Here is a 20,831-nt window from a genome sequence, read left to right as displayed (position 1 = left end):
AACTATAGCTAGGGATGAGTCTCGGACTGGATGCCATCAGTAGAAGTGCCTGATGGGCAGCAGGGGTCAGGGTGTCTAGCATGAGTATGAGGAAGGTGATGAATTGAAGGCAAAATCCAAACTAATGACCAACTGCAGCAGCAGGTGGCAGATGTAGCTTTAAGCTAAGTAGGACTTTTACCATGTTCTCTAGTGGAAGTGTTCCCTTAGGATCCAAGACCTCTAGACTCATTGAGGCTAAAATTGCAGGAATAAGTGGGAACAAATCTCTCATGTGGGTCATGAGCAAGCATGATATCTTTGCTCTTGGATTCATATATTCTGCCTACTGGGGCTAAGCCCTATAATGTAGCCACCAGTTCAAGGCACATACTGCATCCGGAAGGATGGCACTCCCTATCCACAGTGCCATGTCCAAACTGCAGCTCTGCCTTGCCTTCAAAAGGCTGTTCCACTCCTCTATCAGGCCAATAACTTCTGAATGGGGTGGTGGGACCATAGTTCAGTGGTCATATGTCCATGTTGAGTCCCTTGATGAAAGCAATATTACACACTGTGCCCCTGAGCCTGGTGGGGGCTGAAGAAATCGACTTCTCTTAACAGTACCATACTGAGGGCTCAGCATGGATCTCTCTAGCATGTTGGACATTCAACAGGCTGGCAGCTAGATAGGACTTTTTTTTTTTTAATAAAGAAAAGCAGGCTTGCTTATACAGACCCTCATTTGGATGAATCTGGAGTAGGAGTCTTGGAAGTTTGACTATTTTATTATCCTACAAATTGGATGTTCTAGCAGGGAAGCACCGTTACCCCCTGTAACTCTGACCTCCTCTATGAGAGCAGGTCATCTTTGTCAACTGAATATATAAGGGACACATGTGGAGTGGCGAATGAGTAAGGAGACACCCACCTGGCAAGCAAGATCAGCCTGGTCAATCCTGGTGAACCATGTACCCATGGGAACCAGGGACCCACATTGTAGCCAGATGGTCCTCACATCCCAGAGCAGTCCTGATGACAGGGAGCCCACACTGCAGGGCCCATGCACAACCTCCAGTTCTGCTACCAAGATTTCTGTATTAGGAGCCCATGGTAGGCTCTAGGGTGCCATGAAGGAAGCTTGCTGACATCTACTGTCCAAGTTGTCCAGTTGGATTGGTCTTTTGGTACCTTTTCTATAATGGATCTTCTTAGATGGGCACTAAAGCATAATTCAAAGATCTTTGCCTTTGGAGCTCATGACCATAGGTCCATGTGCTTCTACCCCAGGTCAGGTCATGTTGTAATGCCCATCCTAGTCTCTATTCTGGAAAGGGTTTGGAAGGGAGATATGGAGAACATGAGGAAGAGCAAACATTGTCTTACATGCTTCATCTGCAGGTTCTGCACAGTCCTGGGGGGGATGGGAGAGGGTCTCTCTCTTAATAAGGGGGAGTAGGTCACCACTGCCAGTCCAGGGGATAAAGGGTATGGACCCAGAATTCTCATTTCAATGCTTAGGGTCCTTTTTACGTATCATGACCGGACTTTGTCTCCTCATCTACTGGCTAGGATCCCAAAATGACCAACTGACAGATTTGCCTTGCCTGAAAATGTATCCTTTTCTTAAATTCTGCCACTGGCTCTTCAGCTCAGTCTGCCTGGAGATGAGGAGCTGAACATTGGCAAGGAGGCCCTCTGATTCTCACAATGGGCTTTAAATTGGTGACTAATGTGGTCTGTCCCTTTATCTTCAGTGCCTCAGTGGTACTTAGCAGCAGACTCCTAATTCCACCATCCTCTCCAAAGACCTAGCACCAGCTGGCATGTCACTGCCCACCTATATATCTGATCTCAGCTCACCACAGGTGAAGGTCCAGGCAATTGAACCACAGCAGTTCAGGGATCAGGACTCTCAATACTCTGTAACACCACTGATGGGGTCCCTATTATTAATTGCCAGCAGGTGACCCAATACCAGAGTCCCATTGTTTCTTGGATTTCTCCTGTACTGTCTTAGGTCAGGAAGCAGATTGTGCAAGTGTGTTATTGAGAAAGGGCTTTCAGATGAAACCTGTAAGACAGTGAGGGCAGAAAACAGGGTGGGGAAGAAGTAGGCGTAGACGTGGGTTTGGCTGAAGTCTAGCATCAGCCTGATCTCCTAGGAAATGCTAGAGCACACATGGGACCACAAGGGTGTCATCTTGGTACAGGGGGTTGGCTTCTGTACCCTGAACTAGTAACCCATTTGTGGGTCACAAGCTACCTTTTGGGGAGGATGTAGCCTCACAGGCATTTCCTGGCTAGACAGCTCTCGTCAGCTGAGAGCAGTTCTTAGAAGGGCACAACTGTGAGATATCATCAGCTAACCTCAAAGCAATTGGGAAGTAAATGGATGTACCAGCCTGATAAAGAGGAACTGGGCAGGTTTCAACACTGTCTAATACAATAATGTGCATGTGGCCTATTTGAAGAAAGTCTTTATGAAGGCTCCTATATTTTTTTTAAGCAGAAAAAGTTTCATAAGAAAATGTGGAGGAAGGTTCAGAGATTTTCCATAAGGCCCCTGCCCCTACACATACCTAGCCTCCTCATCATCACCATCATTACCAGAGGGGTGAAGCTGATGGACCTACATGGACACTCGTACTCATCCAAAGTCCATTGCTTACGTCAGGGTTTGCTCTTGGTGATGCACACTCTATGGGTTTGTACAAATGATATGTATGCACCATTACAGTATCACACCAGAAAAATTTCAGTGTCCTAAAAATCCCCACTCTGTATACTCATCCTTCTTTTCCACACTAACTCCTGACAACAAATGATCCCTTTACTATCTCCAGATAATAAAAAAATTGAATTTTCTAAAATGTCATAAAGCTGGGATCATATGAATTATAGATTTCTCAGATTGGCCTTTTGCACTGAATAGTATGCATTTAGGGTTTTTTTTTAATGTATCTTCTTGACTTGATGGCTCATTTCTTTAGTGCTGAATAATATTCCATTGACTGGATGTGACGGTTTATCTGTTTACCCATTGAAGGATATCTTGGTTGTTTCCAGGGTTGGCAAATGTGAATAAAAGCATGCAGAAATATTTGTGTGCAGGTTTTTGTAGAGACATAAGTTTTCAACTCCTCAGGGAAAATACTGAGCATGCATGCTGAATTGTACGGAAAGAATATATTCTGTTTTGTGAGAAATTACTAAACTGCCTTCCAAAGCAACTAAGCCATTTTGCATTCCCACCAGCAATGAATGAGAGTTCCTGTTGCTCCACAGCCTCATCCGCATGTAGTGTTTCTGTGTTTTAGGGTACTTTTCACAACCCAACTGAATTATTTGTGTATTTATTGATTTTATGGTGTCAACCAATCTTTTCAAGAGCTGACTGGTTTTCATGAGCCTAATTAGTGAAAGATCATCTCAGCTCATATCAACACATTGGTCATTCTACTGCCATCTTTTGTCCCCTGAAACCAGGCAGCCTTCCCAATATTGAAAGTTGTGTATGCCTGAGTGTGCATAGATATACATGAACATGTACAGACACAGTTCAAATCAAGTGCACACTAAAAGTCATCCTTTCTTTCTTTTGCTCACACCATGCCTTTTGGGCATAATGACCTTAAGTTAGTGGAGAGAGAGAGAGGAAAGGAAGGAAGGCACTTGGAAAAATCCTCATCCTTATGATCTGGGTAAAAGAGGAATTATAAATCTATATGTTAGTTCATATCTCCTGGTGATCATATTTGGACATCTTTGTCATTGTTGACCCTTCTGTCCTCAAACAGATCAGCTCATAAAGATCTTTTTGTGAAAACACCTCATGAGCATGACATACATTATGACCTGGCTAGCTTTCATAAGTTCAGTGTTTTAAAGTCCCAGTAATCTGAAAAGTCACCTATTAAATCAACAACCTAATAGGTTGAGAACTGAAGTGCCAACATATTTTGTTGGTCTGTTGGGCCCCAGCTGAAACAGGAGCCCAACACCAGGCCCCTTACCTCACTTTGAGTTTTTCAAAGTAAGAGGAAACTGGAATGTGACACCCTCTAACCACCATAGTAAATATGAGACAGTGTTAGAAGATACAACCACTTACTTAGGAGATATAAATTCAGTTTTATTTTCCTTCAAAAAAAAAAAAAAAAAGCATTTCATAAGCCAACCTGAAATTTCCACAGGAAAATAAAACAAAAACCTCCAACCTCCCAGAGCTCCTGCCACCTCCCATGGAAGACTAGGCCTAACGAAAGATTTATACACCATATTCTAGAACCAAGATTTTTCTCAATCCTTATTTTCCCGGTTTGTACTTAGAAGAAAACAGGTCGCTTTTCATTTTCTAAATATAAAATTTTATAGCACCAACACACCCTAGTTGACAATTACTGCCTTATTAAATGGCATTACTATTAATATTTGTTGACCAAGTCTGAACATCTGATTTCTCCATGACGTGGACTTCTTCCTGTTTAATTTGCTACTCATGCTCAATAACATCCAAGAGTCCAGAAGCTTAAAGAAGAAACTTATTCAGTCTTGGCCTGGGGTAGATGGGAATGGAAACGGGGTTCTGGGTCTGGGCTTGTTTAATGACTTTTGTACTTTCTAAGTGCTCAATAAGTGAATTTTGAACTAATACTTCTTCTAGCAGCCATTGTAAAATAAAGTATGTGCCTGAAGACATACTTCATATTGCATCAAGTTAATCACAAATGGTCTGCTTTGGGCTGAATGTTCATGCTCCACCCCATTCACATGTTGAAGCCCTAATGCCTCATGTGGTGGTATTTGGAGATGGGACCTTTGGAGGTGAGAGGGTTAATGAGGTCAGGAGGGCAGGGCCTTGGTCATATGGGATCAGTGCCCTTAGAAGAGACACCAGAGAGCTGCTTCTTTGCCCTGACCCACTGAACGTGGAGGTCACATGAGCACACAGTGAGGAGAGAGCCCTCTGCCATCCAGGAAGGGGACCCTCAACTAGCACCAAGCATTCTGTTACCTAATCTCAGACTTCCAGCCTCTGGAACTGTGAAAGGAAGTTTCTGTTCTTTAAGCCACTTGGTCTGTGGCATTTTGTTTCTGGCAACCTGAGCTGATGGAGACATAGTCCAAAAGCCCAAACTTTAAATAGTAAATTCCCAAGGTTTTCACTATGGGCAGTGACAGGAAGCATAAAGCAGAAGATTTAAAAAAAAAATGATTATCTTTAGTTTAAATAGTTAGGAAAATAAGATGATAAAATAACATATTCAAAGCCCCATGAACCCATAATCTATGGTGATGTCCTTAAAATAGGAAATATATAAAAATGCCTACACACCTGCTTATTTATTTAATTTTCATCCTGCACCCAATTCTGCCTGTAGGAAATTGATGTACAAAGTGGTTAGAGGTAATATCCTATGGGGAAGTACCTGGATCAAGAGCTCTGAATCTTTCCACATAGAGTTTTGGGAAGCAGCAAAATTCAAAATTCAAAATTCCTGGAGAGAGCAAGAAGTAAAGTGCCTCCATGTTGCTTCTAAAGCACAGACCTTCTGGCGCTGCTCTTACCTGCAACAACTACTTCACAGAGCAGCTCTTCTAGAGAGGAGTTATCTCTCAATGTGAAACTTCTGACCTAATTAGAACACTACAAATGAACCGCAGGAAATTGATTTTATACCACATAAAGGGTGTAGATGCTGTTCTTTCTCCTCCCTCTTACTTCTAAGGGAGGGCCGGGACTCAGGTGTCTTTCTCAGCGGCTCAGCAGCAGTGTCACCCTGCTTCTGTGCTCTGCTCTCCATTGGGTCCTACCTTTCATTCCATGAGTGCTGGAGACTGGCTCTTCCTTGCTAGTTGTAGCTCTATCTGTGTTTTCAGTCCCAGGAACACATTCCACTCCATTGCCTTTGCTTTAGAGAAATACAGAGGAGCACTGAATCATGGGAGAGAACAGCACTTGCATTCCTCCTTCTACCAGCCAGAGTAGCACTGGATTGCACTAGGTTATCCCTGGTCTTAAATCTCCAGGTGCAACTTCTCTCTCCTCCTTTATCTGTGATCTAAGATCTGCCCCAACTCTATGGTAACATTCAATAAGGGAACGTTCAAAGGACACCTCTTATTGGATAATAAAGTTAACCTCTAACTGGCTGCAAATCTTTTATTTGGGTGGGTGGGTGGGTCGGTACCAAGGATTGAACCCAGGAGCTCAGTCCCAGCACTTTTTTGTATTTATTTATTTATTTTTTTAGAGACGGGATCTCACTGAGTTGCTTAGAACCTTGCAAAGTTGCTGAGGTTAGATTTGAACTCACAATACTCTTTTTGTGGGGGCTGGGAGAGGTATTGGGGATTGAACTCAGGGGCACTTGACCACTGAGCCATATCCCCACTCCATTTTGTATTGTATTTAGAGACAGGGTCTCACTGAGTTGCTTAGTGCCTCACTTTTGCTGAGGCTGGCTCATGATCCTCCTGCCTCAGCCTCCTAAGCCACTGAGATTATAGGTGTGTGCCTTTGCGCCCTGCATGGCTGCAAATCTTAAAGGTGGGGAGGTAAGGAGGAGAAATCCCCTTCTGGATTCCCAAAAACTGTTTCACTGGCTCACTGCAGTTCTCCCCTCTCCTGATTATTGGCCTGAAATGCCAACTGTTGTACCAACTCTTTTGGATTAGATTAGATTTAATACCTACTAGACATAGGAGGTCCAAGTAGATGAGATATGCCTGAGCTAAACCTTGGCACTGCCCCTCCCCACAACTTTGCTTACAGAGTAATTTGCAAGCTTCACTTGATGCTTCAATGAGTTCTTTCATTCACTAAACATCTACTGAGCACCTATACAAGTGGCAGGCCCTTGTATATGAGGCCCAAGGGAAGCTAAAACTAACAAGACAACCTCCATGCCCTAGAGAAATTTATGGTCTAGTAGAGAGAAAAACACATCATAAAATTATAATACGGTCCACTAAATGGTGTAATTAGAGAGTACTTCATAAGATCTTGGGTGCAAAGAGCAGGGAGAGAAACTCTGCTGGTTTCTAGAGCCTTCACTGACTCCCACCTCTGTCATCTCTTTGGGCAGCTCCATTAGGAACAGGATAAATGAGCCTAAAAATTTTAAGTGGGCTCCTGTGTCAAAACTGGATCACAGACTAAGGTTTATTCAGGAAACACATAGTGGGTTCCTCCTTCATGCCTTGGCCAGGCTGAGGAATTACAGAGAAAGTTTACCTCCTGAAGGGAGTTTAAGTGCATCCTCCTGCAGACTAGAGGGAATGAGATGACAGTGGTGACCAGAAGAGCTCTTAGTGGAGAGAGGGAAGCTGTAGGAATTAACATGAGAGGATACTGGTATCCACTCAGCAAAGAGGGACAGGTAAGCACGTGAAAATAGGAGTAGAATTGGAAGTTCTCATTTGAATATTAAAAACAAACAAATAGATGCAACAGCAATTAAAGGAGGTTTCAATTGATGGCCCAGTGAGTCAGCACTGGAAAAGCTGCCCTTGTCTGGTAATGGGGTCAGAGAACTGAATTTTTTTTTTTTTAAGATTGGAAATTATTCATAGCATGTTCAATGTTAAAAAAATTCTATAAGAAGAATCATGCAAAATCAATATGAATTATCCATAGCATTTAACAATTTCTTAAAAAATTTTTTTTAGATGTTGATAGACCTTTATTTTTTTCATTTATTTATATGCAGTGCTGAGAATCAAACCCAGTGCCTCACACATGCTAGGCATGTGCTCTACCACTGAGCCACAATCCCAGCCCCTTGACATTTCTTAACAAAACAAAACAAAATAAAACAAGCGAATAACAACAACAAACAAACAAACAAACAAAACCACTACTCACCCAGTGGTTGCTTCAAACTGTAGATTCCCTTGGCCTGAAACAAAGCAAAACAACACTATCAAATTTAAGCTATTTTGAATGGATTGTATATATTGATTTTTCATACACATATACATAGAATACTATAAAATGTATCAAAGTGTATAGATCTTTTAAAAATTTTTTTTAGTTGTAGATAGACACAATATCTTTATTTTTATTTACTTATTTTTATGTGGTGCTGGGGATCGAACCCAGGGTCTCACGGGTGAGAGTCAAGCGCTCTGCCACTGAGCTACAACCCCAGCCTGTGTATAGATCTTAATCTTATTTTCATACTTATTCAGAAACAGTTTCTGGCTTGCCTGTCCCTGGTAGCCATTGTTTCTCCCACCTATCCTGCTGGGTTCCCTTTGTGCCTGGACTCTGGGTCCATCCATATTTCAACAATTAGCTCCCTTAGTACTGAATTAAGAATTAAACAGTGTGCCTGTGAAGTACTTATTTTTTCCACTTGAACCCAAAGTATATGACCAGGTGAGGGGTAGATCACAAACCTCTAGACAGTAATAAGAATCACATTCTTTATTTGGATGTCATCCTAGGTGTAAAAAAAATAACACATCTCAACTCGAGTGGCTTCCCCACCAGTCTGCCCCTTTATTGCCTACAACAGCCTAAAATCTGAACTCTTCAGCCTGATATATGAGGCTTACTCTCTCATCTCAATGGCATTTCTTCCCACTCTACCCATGACCTCTCAAGTCAGGATTCAAATCACCACTGCATATGTTCTCCCTTGGAGGCAGCTCTGTGGTCTTTGAAGGACTCCAGGGGCATCTTTTATTATCCAAATGACCAAAACATGTTGCCCAGTGACTAGGATGGAACTGTGGACTTGGTTTCTACCTTGCCTTGTATCCCACCTAAGTGCTGCTATCACAAAGCTGCCTGTCCCGTGGGCTTTCCCCACAGCCCCCTAGACCATCCCATCATGCCACATACAAAGACGTCCCAAACCACAGGGCCCATCTCCCTCCTTGTCCTCTCCCCATGCATTTGTTAAACATTCCTCTTCCTTGACCAAACTCTGACTCCATAACATCCTTTGGATACAATGCCCTCTGCTGCTAGGCTGTCTCCAATCCCTCCCTGGCTCCCAGTGTCCTTCTCATCCATAACCCCAGGTATCTTATGCCTTGCTCATTGCATGGAATTATTAGGCCCAAGAATCCCTAAGGATGAAAGGTGCTATAGGGTGATAATGGTTCCATGTCAGATCTTTGTGAAGTGCTAGACATATACAAGGGGCCGATGTTTTGACATTCCTGAACTTGGAACTTGCATACCACCCTCCCCCACTGCCTGGGTGCCCCTGAGTCTCTATTCTGCCCCTGAGAGTCTCATCTCCTCACAGGGTCCAGCTCAAGACTCTGCCTCCCACTCACCGTGGGCCTTTCCGAGTTCTTAGAGCCCTTGTGAAATGTCACTGGTAAAATTGACCCTCAGTTTGCATATCTGTGAAAAAAGGGACTGGGACAACTGTGGGGCTTTCAGGGTTTTTTTTTTTTTTTTTTCTTTCTTTCTTTCTTTCTTTCTTTCTTTCTTTCTTTCTTTCTTTTCTTTTAATGAAAACTACATGCTGGTTCTGGTTAGCTTATTATCTAGATTTTACCTTCCTGCCATAACCTAGAGAGCATGGTGCCAGGCCTTGAGGAGGGTTTGGGAAATGTGTGTCTGAATTTTAGCTGAATAAATACATTTTTACCTTCCAAACAAATGTGTCTTTTTTACTACAGGCCAGGGCTAATCAGGGGAGATTCAGTTAAGATTCAAATTGTAGATTTTGCTCAATATTGTGGAAAAAGTCAATTGATCTATAGATCACTAAAGTGATCCCAACCAAATCTCAGCAAGTTTTTTTCCCCCCAGAAATTGACAAGCTCATTCTAAAATATACAGTTGACTCTCTGTATCTGTATCTCTTCCCTCCATGGACTCAACCAACTGTAAACAGAAGATATTTGGAAAAAAATTGCATCTGTAATGAACATGCACAGAATTTTAAAAAATCTTATTTCTTAAACAATAGAGTGGAACAACTATTTATGTAGCATTTACATTGTATCAGGTATTATAAGTAATCTAGAGATGAAAATGTGCATAGAAGAAAATGTGTATAGAAGATGAAATGTGTATAGAGATGTGTATAGAGATGAAAATGTGCATAGAAGAAAATGTGTATAGAAGAAAATGTGCACAGGGCTAGGGGTGTAGCATCTGGAAAGCCCTAGATCTGATCCCCAGCATTGGAAAAAAGGGAGAAAAACAGATGTGTATAGATTATGTACAGATACTATTCCATTTTACATAAGGAATTTGAGCATATATACAGAACCAATACCCCATGGATCCCAAGGGACAACTGTATATGAAAATGTAAAGAACATAGAATAACCAAAACAACTTCAAAAGGAAGAACAAAGTTGGAAGACTCAAATTATCTGATTTTAAGACTTATTATGAAGCCATAGTAATTGAGATAGTGAGGAAGTTAATGTCAAGATGGACAAATAGATCAAAGGAAAAGAATAGAACATCCAGAAACAGATGCACTTATATAAATAATCTCACTTCTATAAATAGTCAGTTGGAGAAAGAAGAGTCTTTTAAACAAATTTCACAGACCAACTAGATATCAATATGCAAATATATCAACAGATATCAATATATCAATACCTGAACTTTGATCCATATCTCACATCATACACAAAACAAAAACAAAAACAACAACAATAAAAATCACTTAAAGTGGATCTTTGCCATCTGTATATCTTTTTTAGTGATGTGTCAGTTCAAATATTTTGTTTATTGTTCTCTCATTGGGTTTTGAGAGCTTTGTATACCTCTTAGATACAAGTCTTTAATTACATGTTCTGCAAATATTTTCTTTCATCCAGGCACAGGATGGTGCATGCCTGTAATCCCAGCAACTCGGGAGGCTGTGGCAGGAGGATCACAAGTTCAGAGCCAGTCTCAGCAAAAGTGAGGTGCTAAGCAACTCAATGAGACCCTGTCTCTAAATAAAATACAAAATAGGTCTGGGGATGTGGCTCAGTGGTTGAGTGCCCCCTGAATTCAATCCCCAGTACCCCCCGCCCCCCCCAAAAAAAAAACTTTTTTCTTTCAGTGTGTGGTTTATCTTTTCATGTTTTTAAAATTAAATTTGAAAGCAGATGATTTTAATTTTGATGAAATCCAATTTTAAAAAATTTTATGGATTGTGAAAGAAAATCAGTAGTAGTGACCTAATTTTGTGACAGCTCCATTTTTTTTTTTTTTTTTTGTGGGGGAACCCTTTATGAAATTGCTGACATGCCAAAAAGAAGTTATTTGATGAGAAGAAACATCTCAAGGACTGTGCATCCTATACTCTTTCCTAGAATGTATGGTCTGCAATGATCTTTACTAGACCAATGAGCTATAGAAGTAAATTTATCCTCCAATTGTAATTCTTTTTATTTTTAATTGTTTTTTTTAGTTGTAGATGGACACAATATCTTTATTTTATTTATTTATTTTTATGTGGTGCTGAGGATCGAACCCAGTGCCTCACATGAGCAAGTCAGACACTCTGCCACTGAACTACAATCCCAGCCCTCCAATTGTAATTCTTGGTAAAAACCCTACATAACTCATGTAAACCTCCCCCCACTTTTTTTTAACCCTTAAAAATACTATCTGGGTTCAATCCCCAGTACAAAAACCAAACTAAACCAACCAACCAACCAAACAAACAAAAACCTCTCTAAACCTTTTCCTAATGGGATACATGGACACATTCTGGTTTCTGGTGAAGTCTGTGTTCCCTCAATCATAATTCTAAGGTCCCAAATAAATGCCTTTTTGCCTAACAGATCTTCTGAGCCTCTTTAGATGACATGGTTTTAGTATCTTATCTAGTCATCTAAAGACCATGTACATTTTGTCCTGTATCTACTTCTAAATGTTTTATATTTTGTAGTTTAAATTTTGCATTTAGGTCTTTGATCTGAGGACTATCAATTTTTTTTATTATGTCAATATATCTGAATAAAGATGTTTAAAAATTGTGGTATAGGGTTCCCGTCTAGAAACTTTAATAAGCTAAAATGTGCATCCCAAGGCACTAACCCTAGCTATTCAAACTCCATAGTTCTGGGGTGGGACCTTAAAACCTGTATTCAAGTCCTTTAAGTCATTCTTAGGCAGGTGGTCCCTAAACTCCACTTTGAGAAATGCTGATCTAAGAAGTAAGTATTTCTAGAACAATCTTGTAATGAGAATGCTGTTCCTGTGAGAAACCAAGTTACTTTTTTCTCCTTTCTGTTTTAAGCCTTAAGGGCACTCAGACTTAATTTCCACATTCAATGTAGTATTAATAGCTGAAAAGCAAAAGTAATCATAGTTTCTATGCAAATTAAAATCAACTATACAATCTTATCTATCCTGGTAAAGGCCTAGAGTTTAAATCAAGAACTTTTCTTAATTTCTTGTGACAAGAAACAGGAGTAGTAGTTTTCCAGTCCTACTTCTCAATGTATCTTTTTCCACATCTAACCATATGGAAAACCCCTCTGAGCATATTCTCCACACCTGCCCTCCAGTCCTCCCACTAGATGATGATCAGAGGAGACACAGAAAGAGTGAGAAATGGTTGCATTCTTGCCAAGTCTCTAAAGATAAAATTTATCTTTTCATTTTTATGCAATTTTCCTTACTTTATACAACTTTATGTGTGTGTGTGTGAGCGTGTGTGTTTCTCGTAAATCATTGCCAGAATAAATGACAGGGGTAAATTTTTCACATAAGACTGACATTTCTCAACCCTAGCAATGTTACCTGACCAACTGGAACTTCATTGATGAAGGCTGGTGTGAATTTCCCCACCCCCTGCTGTTATGAAGAGGATTGAGGATCCTTTAAATGATACAAATGTGAAAGCGTAAAGATGGCTTTCAATTATTATGAGTGACATTAGTGAAAATGGTGGAGAACAAAAACTCTCAAAAATTCTCTTTACCATGAAAGTGTGGGGTAAAGCTGGCAAAAATTGTCAGTAACAATTTTTTTTCCAGAAAACTGGAAATTAAAGGTTTGCAGTGAAATCTGGAGATCATTTGTTCAAAATGAACCTCAGTCTGAGCAGTGAGATTTGTGGTGTCTTAACTCACCCTGAACCTAACTTCCCCTTCCTTGGAAAACAACGGTCTGCAATGATGGTGAAGAATAGCACACAAAAATTAGATCAGTAGTAGAGCACTCGCCTAGCACAGGTGAGGCACTGGGTTTGATCCTCAGCACCACATAAAGATAGATAAATAAAGGTATTGTGTCCATCTACAACTAAAGAATTTTAAAAAATTAGCTCAAAATGGATCAAAGACCTAAATGCAAGAGTTAAAGCTATAAATTTTTAGAAGACATCTTAGGTATAAACCTTCATTACCTTGGATTAGGCAATGGTTTTTAAATATCCAAAATATAAGCAACCAAAGGAAAAAAAAACAGACAAATTGAATTTCATCAAAGTAAAAAAAAAATTTGTGCTTCAAAGGACACTCCCAAGAAAGTGAAAACAAATGCTCAAATGCAAAATGTTATTTGATAGGAATTCTGGTATCCAACTAGCACTACAACTCAACCATAAAAAGAAGCCAAACCAATGTGATCCTGCAATCTGTACACGTGGAAAAATAAAATTACATACCCCATTTGAATCAAATGTATGATATGTCAAGATCATTGTAATGTTTTGAGCAACTAATAAAAAAATTTTAAAAAATGGGCAAAGGAGCCGGGCACTGTGGCACACACCTGTAATCCCAGAGGCTTGGGAGGCTGAGGTAGGAAGATCATGAGTTCAAAGCCAGCCTCAGCAAAATCGAGGTGCTAAGCAACTCAGTGAGACTCTGTCTCTAAATAAAATATAAAATAGGGCTGGCTCAGTGGTTAAGTGCTCCTTAGTTCAATCCCAGGTACCAAAAAAAAAAAAAAAAAAAAAGAAGGGCAAAGGACATAGATTTTTCTTCAAAGAAAATATACCTAAGGCCAATAAGCACATTAAAAGATGCTTGGCATCACTAGTTATAGGGAAATGCAAATCAAATCACAATGAGCTATCATTTCATACCCCCTGGGATGGCAATAATAATAATAATTTTTTAAAAAATTTTTAAAAAATAGACATAATATCTTTTTACTTCATTTATTTATTTTTATGTGGTACTGAGGATCGAACCCAGTGCCTCACATGTGAGAGGCAAGCACTCTACTGCTGAGCTATAACCTCCTTCGGCAATAATTATTAATAATAATACTTATGAATAATAACGAGCATTGGAACCTTTATTTATTTCTGGTGTGAATCTGAAATGGTGCTACTGCCTTGGAAAACAATTTGGAAGCTCCTCAGAAAGTTAACTAGAATGAACATAGGATCTAGCAATTCTACTTCAATATCCAAGAAACTTAGAAATAAGGACTCACATTTTTTTAAAAAAAACTTACATGAAAATATGTAGCACCACTATTTACAAAAACCACAAAGTGTAAATAACCCAAATGTTCATCACCTGATGAATGGATAAACAAATATAATTGCTATAATTTGAATGTGTCCCGTGTTAGAAACTTGATCACCAGTGGAAGGTGGGTCCTAATAGGAGATATTTGGGTCATAGGGGCACTAATCTCATGAGTGGGTTTATACAATTATTGTGGGGTGGTTTTGTTATCACAAGAGTGGACCCTTATAAAAGGACAAGTTTTCCTTCCTTCCATGTACACACATGTGCATGTGTGTGTGTACACATGAGCGCTCTCTCCCTTCTTTCCCTCCTCTCTCTTTCTACCTTCTGCCACGTGGGATAATGCAGAGAAGACCCTGAGCAGATTCCAGCCCCTTGATCCTGGACTTCCTAATCTCCAGAGCTGTGAGCCAATAAATTTCTGCTAATTATGAATGACCCAGTCTATTCTATTCTGTTATAGCAGCAAAACATGAACTAAGACAATGGTACATCCATGCACTGGAGTATAATTTAGCCACAAGAAGGAAGTAAGTACTGATATATGCTACAATGTGGATAAAACCTGAAAAAAATATGCTAAGTGAAAGCATCTTGACAGGAAGAGTTACTTTTTTATAGTATTTAGAGTAAGAAAATCAAATAGAAAGTAGATTAGTGGTTGCCAGTAGCTGGGGAGGGGGGAAGATGGGGAATGACTGGTAATAGATACAGGATTTTTTTAGTGAGGAGTTATAAAAATGTTCCAGTTTAGAATTAAAATTAGAGTGGGGATGATTAGACAACCTTGTACAATTGTGAATAGGCTAAAGCACTGGAATTGTACGCTTTAATAGGAGAGCAAATTTTATGATATGTGAATTTTATCTCAACTTTGGAAAAAAAGGCAGTACAGTTTCTGAAAGGCAATGTTGGCTATTTGAATCCCTGTTCATATTTTCTCAGGTGGCTTTTAGGAGAGTCGACCTTAGCAATTAGGTGTGTGTAGGAACATAACTAAAAGGGACACTTCAGTACAACCACACACAACTGTGCCCCTCCCCCAAACCCAGTCAATTTAAAGCAAGCACAGGCATGAACATGTGACCACAGTTAATTTTCTGACAAAACATTCTTTGACAACATCCCCAGCCTGCACCATTGCAATCAGAATAATGCTCCAGACTGAAGTCAGCAGAGATAACCTACCTTTAATATTGTTTTGTTGTTCCATCAATAATTTACTTATTTCTGAAAACCAACAATCTCTGATTTCTTTTGAGGTTGCCTGCAATTACAGGTAAGAAAATGCTATGAGTATCAGATCACCCTGAGTATTAAGCACAGGGCTTTTGTTCTCTGCGTGATCTTTAGAGTAAAGAGACAGAAGATCCCTCGTCGAATTACGGAAACACAAGAGGGAAAGAGCATAGCAGAATACAACAGTCACTAATATGGCATTATGTAAACATTGTGAATGTATAACTGATGTGATTCTGCAATTTGTATTTGGGGTAAAAATGGAAAAGCATAACTCACATGAATCAAATGTATGAAAGATAAAAAAATAAAAATAAAATAAAATAAAATATAAAAGAAAAAAAAAAAGAGGGAAAGAGCAAAGGAAAACCAAGAACGAGGTGTGAGGTTTACCTGCAGGATGTATTTCTCAAGTCCATTTCGGTTGGCAATTTCAAACTTTTTATTGCTCCCCCTTCCAAGTGGGCGAATTGAAAGTGTCACCAACTATTGTAAAGAAAGAAGTGTTCTGTATCAGCATTTTTTTTGGACATTTAAATTGTCAGTTTTGCCCCTCTAATTTTTTTTCTACCCTTAACAGGTCTCTTTTATCTTCCTTCCAAGTGTTTTTTGCTTTCCTCTGTGCATGTCCCCGAGGCAGCATAAAACACAGTCTGGTACAGTATCCCCTGTTCTGTTCGTTGCAGAGACTATGCTTTCCCTGAGAAGGGCTGTAGCACTCGACCTTTGAGTGAAGAAATCACCTCTTCTGTAACACCTACTTCACAAATCTCTGTTTAATGGTAATTGAATGAGTATCCATTAAGAAATATAAATAAAGAAAACTACATGAATTGATAGCTTTAATTAATCACAAGATATAAGTGAGTGTGTGTGTGTCTGTCTCATAGCTAGCAGGCTATAAAACATTTCCTATTCAGGTGAAAGACAAGACTTGATGTGGATAGGGGGTTTATAGACCCCCACGGTCAGAGTGAGGATGCTGTCTGCATTTATACACAAAAATATAACATTGTGAAGATTAAGATGAGACCCAGCTTGTGCTTTAATCACCAAATCTGCCCAGAGGAAAGATTCCTCTTTACTTTCACTGATTAGTTTTTCCAGACAAGCCTCAGAAAGGTCCCTTTTGTCTTATCTAGCATGCAGCCACCCCTATGCCTTCCCCAGCCCTGTTTAGGGACTGACGACAAGCGCTGAGTCTAGAGTCTGGCAGGCCTGGGTATGGATTCCAGCTCAGCTGTGAAGCATTTGGCAAGTTGAACTTCCCCTCTCAAAGCTTCAGTTTCCTCTTCTGTAAAATAAGGGGAAACCATCTCTCTCTTCTCAGTCCCCAGATGGTGGTGACTCCAGGTATATTAGGATCCCCTTTACCTTCATCCACTTCTTAAAGCTGTAATGAGGAGATGGCCCCTGGTCACCAGACTCCATTCGAATCTTACAGAACACGATTCCTCTTTCGAATAGATAGATTTGCCTCTGGCTGGGTTTAAATCTAATAAAATCCTTCATTTTATAACGATCCTTGTGAATTGTCCAGACATTGAAAGGGCCATGCATCAACAGCTTGCCCAGTTTCCCGATATCATCCTTTTGAAAACGAACACACCAAGAAAGAAAGAAAAGAAGCCATTAAAGTACTTGGCAGGTACACAATGCTTAGGGATTTGTTTTCAAATTATAAAGCACACTCATTTGAAGTTTACAATTCTAGAAATGCCACTTGGGAAAACCCATCACTAAGTCAAAACTATAATTTTGAGGGCTTTGCTGATCATGGTGTCATTTTGTCATGTAAGGAAGTAAGTTCAGCTATGCAAGGCACATACATAAAGGATGTTAGGAATCCTGGAACTAAAGATATTGCTGCTCTGATACTCCTATCTTATAATTCACTTTAGTTAGCAGAATTCTGTTTCCTCTTCTTCATGTTTGATACATGACAGTCTACTTAAAAGGGACAAGAATTTAACTTTTAAGTTGTGGTCAAGAGAGAGAATTCTTGTTGCATATAGACCTGATATGGTGGGTGTTCTACCTGCATCCTAACATCTGCTTCAGGGAACAGGAGGTTTGTTCTGAAAGGAGAGAGCATAGCACAGCCTCTCCTTCATAGCATTGCAATAGGAATAGTAATTACATTTTACTCTGTGCTTTTCAGAGTGAGGAACAATGACAAAATAATCCCAAATGACACTTTTTTTTTTTTTTTTTTTTTTACAAAGCCTGTGTGACTCCAGGGCACACACCTCGGGCTGCCTTTCCTTCCCCAGGGAGCCTGCCTTTCCCATGTGTCTGCTGGAAGTCCACATGAGATAGCCTGTCCTCTCTCAGCTCACTTCCAGGGGCAGTGGAGTGGGAAGAACTAAAGACCGGTTTTCTAGTATTTTTAAAAAATTAAGTCACTTAAACCAGATAATAAAGAATTTATTTCTATGAATCAAAAGGATTCTTTTCAGAAGGAAAAGAAATTATTTGAATGGGGCCATGAAAAAGAAATTTCCCTTATATCTAGCTGAGATAAAGCTCCACAGTTTTTGTTTTTGTTTTGGTACCAAGGATTGAACTCAGGGGCATTTGACCACTGAGCCACATCCCCAGTCCTATTTTGTTATTTATTTATGTATTTTTGTGATGCTGGGGATTGAACCCAGGGTCTTGTGCAGGCAAGGCAAACTACCAACTGAGCTATATCCCCAGATCCCTTATTTTGTATATTATTTAGAGACAGGGTCTCACTGAGTTGCTCAGCCCCTTGCTGTTGTTGAACTTTGAATTCGTGATCCTCCTGTCTTAACCTTCAGAGACACTGGGAACCTCCACAATTTTTGAGAGTTAATAGTAGAAATATGTACTGTATTTAGAACCCACTGGGCATGTTTGTGATTTACTGTTTATATAGCGAACAAATTGTGAATATCTTTTTAAAAAGCATTGGCTGTATTTTAAGAGCAATACATTCTAGTCATTTCTATAGTGCTTGTGGCATATTTTCTGGGTTAATTTTCTCCTTTTGCTTTGTAAAGTTGATGAGTACAAACTGGGGCAAATGAAATCCTCACTAAGGAATGATGAGCCTCAGCTTTGGAACCTTCTTTTCCACAAGCACGAGCCTCCTGTTCTGTATAGCATGGGCTCCACTTGACCACATTCCGGGACACTTTGAAGAGTCTTTCACTCTGACTTCATCCTTCAGGGACTCACTCATGTGTAATCACCCCACTCCTCAGTGATTGCTTTCTCCTTTACAAGCACTCATTCTGTATTCGATAAAAGTATAAGTAGTGCAGAAAGCACATGTTAGAAGAGGGTATTTAATATTTGCCACATGAACAACTATTATTGATAGTTTCTATTTTTAAATGATCTTATTTCAAAAATTTGATATACATTTCAAAAATACATACAACCTGACCATATGGTGCATAAAATCCATATGGTAAGGCCATGTAAACTCATAGTAGTTTCGGTTCTGACTTTCTAGTAGGCAGTAGAGAGGGAAAAGGGGTGAGTTATATGATTCATTATGTCCAAAGATGTACACACACTACCTATTCAGAAAAAGCACAGCAATTCCTGTTAGTAATACATGTAAAAAATTCCTCCCACAGGATAAAGGGTTACTGGGTCACTGGACCAGGCTACATCCTCAACTACATCCCACAATAAATAGATGAATGTATTTTAGTCAATGCTGCTACTTAAAATGCACATCAATATTTAGAACACATTTGGTCAATGTGGAGGTATCACTTCACAGCGTAGCTGTAAAAGCGATTCTAAAAGAGACCAGAGGTTGGGGATGAAGAATAAGTCCAGTTGTACACTCTCTAATGAATGACCTGTAGAAGCCTGGGCAAAGGCAGGTAGGTGTCCGCCAGGCTCATGCATTGGCTGTTGTAGAGGAAGCCTTGACCTCAGCCCTGCTGAAGGGTAACCTTAGGAAGCAATGTGTTTTTGGTTCCAGGGATTGAACCCAGGGTGCTTAACCACTGAGTCACATCCCCAGCCTTTTTTATATTTTGAGACAGGTTTTGCTAAATTGTCTAGGGCCTCGCTAAATTGCTGAGGCTGGCCTTGAACTTTCGATCCTCTTGTCTCAATCTCCCAAAATGCTGGAATTATAGACATGTGCCCACATGCCCGGCTAGGCAGCAGTGTTTTTGTTTCATCACCTCTGAAATTTCTTTCTTAGCCTCCCTGTAGTCACAGCTACTTTCAGGTTTGTGAATCCAGAAAAGGGCCAACAGCTGACACAGGGCCCTCGGTTGACCATAATAATCCCTCTGTAACTAAAGAAAACTGAGGAGGAGGCAGTGACCAGTAGGAGTTGTAGTTGTGGACAAGCTGTGTGATTAATAAGAAGGGAGGAGAACTATGAAGAAAATGAGTCAGAAGAAACTATGAGGAAGAGAAAAAGGCACTCATGGAGGAAAAGAACCAGTAATCAGTGGGTAAGAGGAGAGGACAGCAGGTATGGGCTGTACCGGGTACACAGAAGCAGGTACACATGTGAGAACCTCGAATCCCTCCCTAGGCCAAGATCCCAGAGCTGCTATAGATCCTGGGTTCAGATCCCCTCTCTGTGAGCCCAGCTGTGCTACTGTCCTGACTCTACCTGCAGCTCTGTGAGTCAGCTTTTCTGATAAGCCCACCACCTAAATTCTCTGAAGGGAATCACCAGGTCTATCTAGACTGCCTGAAAGAGGTTGTGCATTTTTTGGGTCATCTTGCATAGATGTTCTCATGGGCCCATGAGAGGAGTGAAACCTCAGTGTTAGAGGACCAATCTTCAGCAGGCAAAGCCACATACCCTGTAGGTACAGTGTTGGTGAAGAGCAGGCACAAATACTTCGTTGTTGGCAGAACACATGTCTGTGTCGAAGCCACCCAACCTCCAAAGGAAAGTGGTGGGGAGATTCCCCCGAGCAGGAACAAGCATGGCCCTTGGACAATTCTTTAACCAATAGCTTCTCTTCTTTCCAACCAGACTGTATTTGGTTTCAAGGCTTGAGATCACATGCACAACCATTTTTGGATACTTGTCCCCTAATATTTGTTCATTTATTGGCATTTAATGGCATTTGGGGGCAAGGGACTAGTTCTAAATGCTCAATACTGTAAGAAAATATTGATTTATTCAAGAAGTTAATTCAGTAACGCCTCTGTACTTGGGTTGAATAGCTTCCCCCTGT

General features: G+C 40.2%; 1 protein-coding gene across 1 annotated transcript in view; it reads right to left on the bottom strand.

The window, feature by feature from the left end:
• The window catches only part of Mcf2l2 (MCF.2 cell line derived transforming sequence-like 2), a 243,675-nt gene that overhangs the window by 6,115 nt on the left and 216,729 nt on the right, over nucleotides 1-20,831 (bottom strand). Inside the window, exons 23-27 of the mRNA XM_076867044.2 lie at nucleotides 17,011-17,226; nucleotides 16,030-16,122; nucleotides 15,586-15,664; nucleotides 7,850-7,883; nucleotides 5,797-5,894 (exon numbers count right to left, since the gene is read on the bottom strand). Of these exons, the coding sequence (XP_076723159.2) occupies nucleotides 5,797-5,894; nucleotides 7,850-7,883; nucleotides 15,586-15,664; nucleotides 16,030-16,122; nucleotides 17,011-17,226 (520 nt within the window). The remainder of the gene's footprint in view (nucleotides 1-5,796; nucleotides 5,895-7,849; nucleotides 7,884-15,585; nucleotides 15,665-16,029; nucleotides 16,123-17,010; nucleotides 17,227-20,831) is intronic.

This window comes from Callospermophilus lateralis, chromosome 10 (genome assembly GCF_048772815.1).
Source record: "Callospermophilus lateralis isolate mCalLat2 chromosome 10, mCalLat2.hap1, whole genome shotgun sequence".
NCBI lineage: Eukaryota > Metazoa > Chordata > Mammalia > Rodentia > Sciuridae > Callospermophilus > Callospermophilus lateralis.
This window is presented reverse-complemented; position numbering and strand designations above follow the sequence as displayed.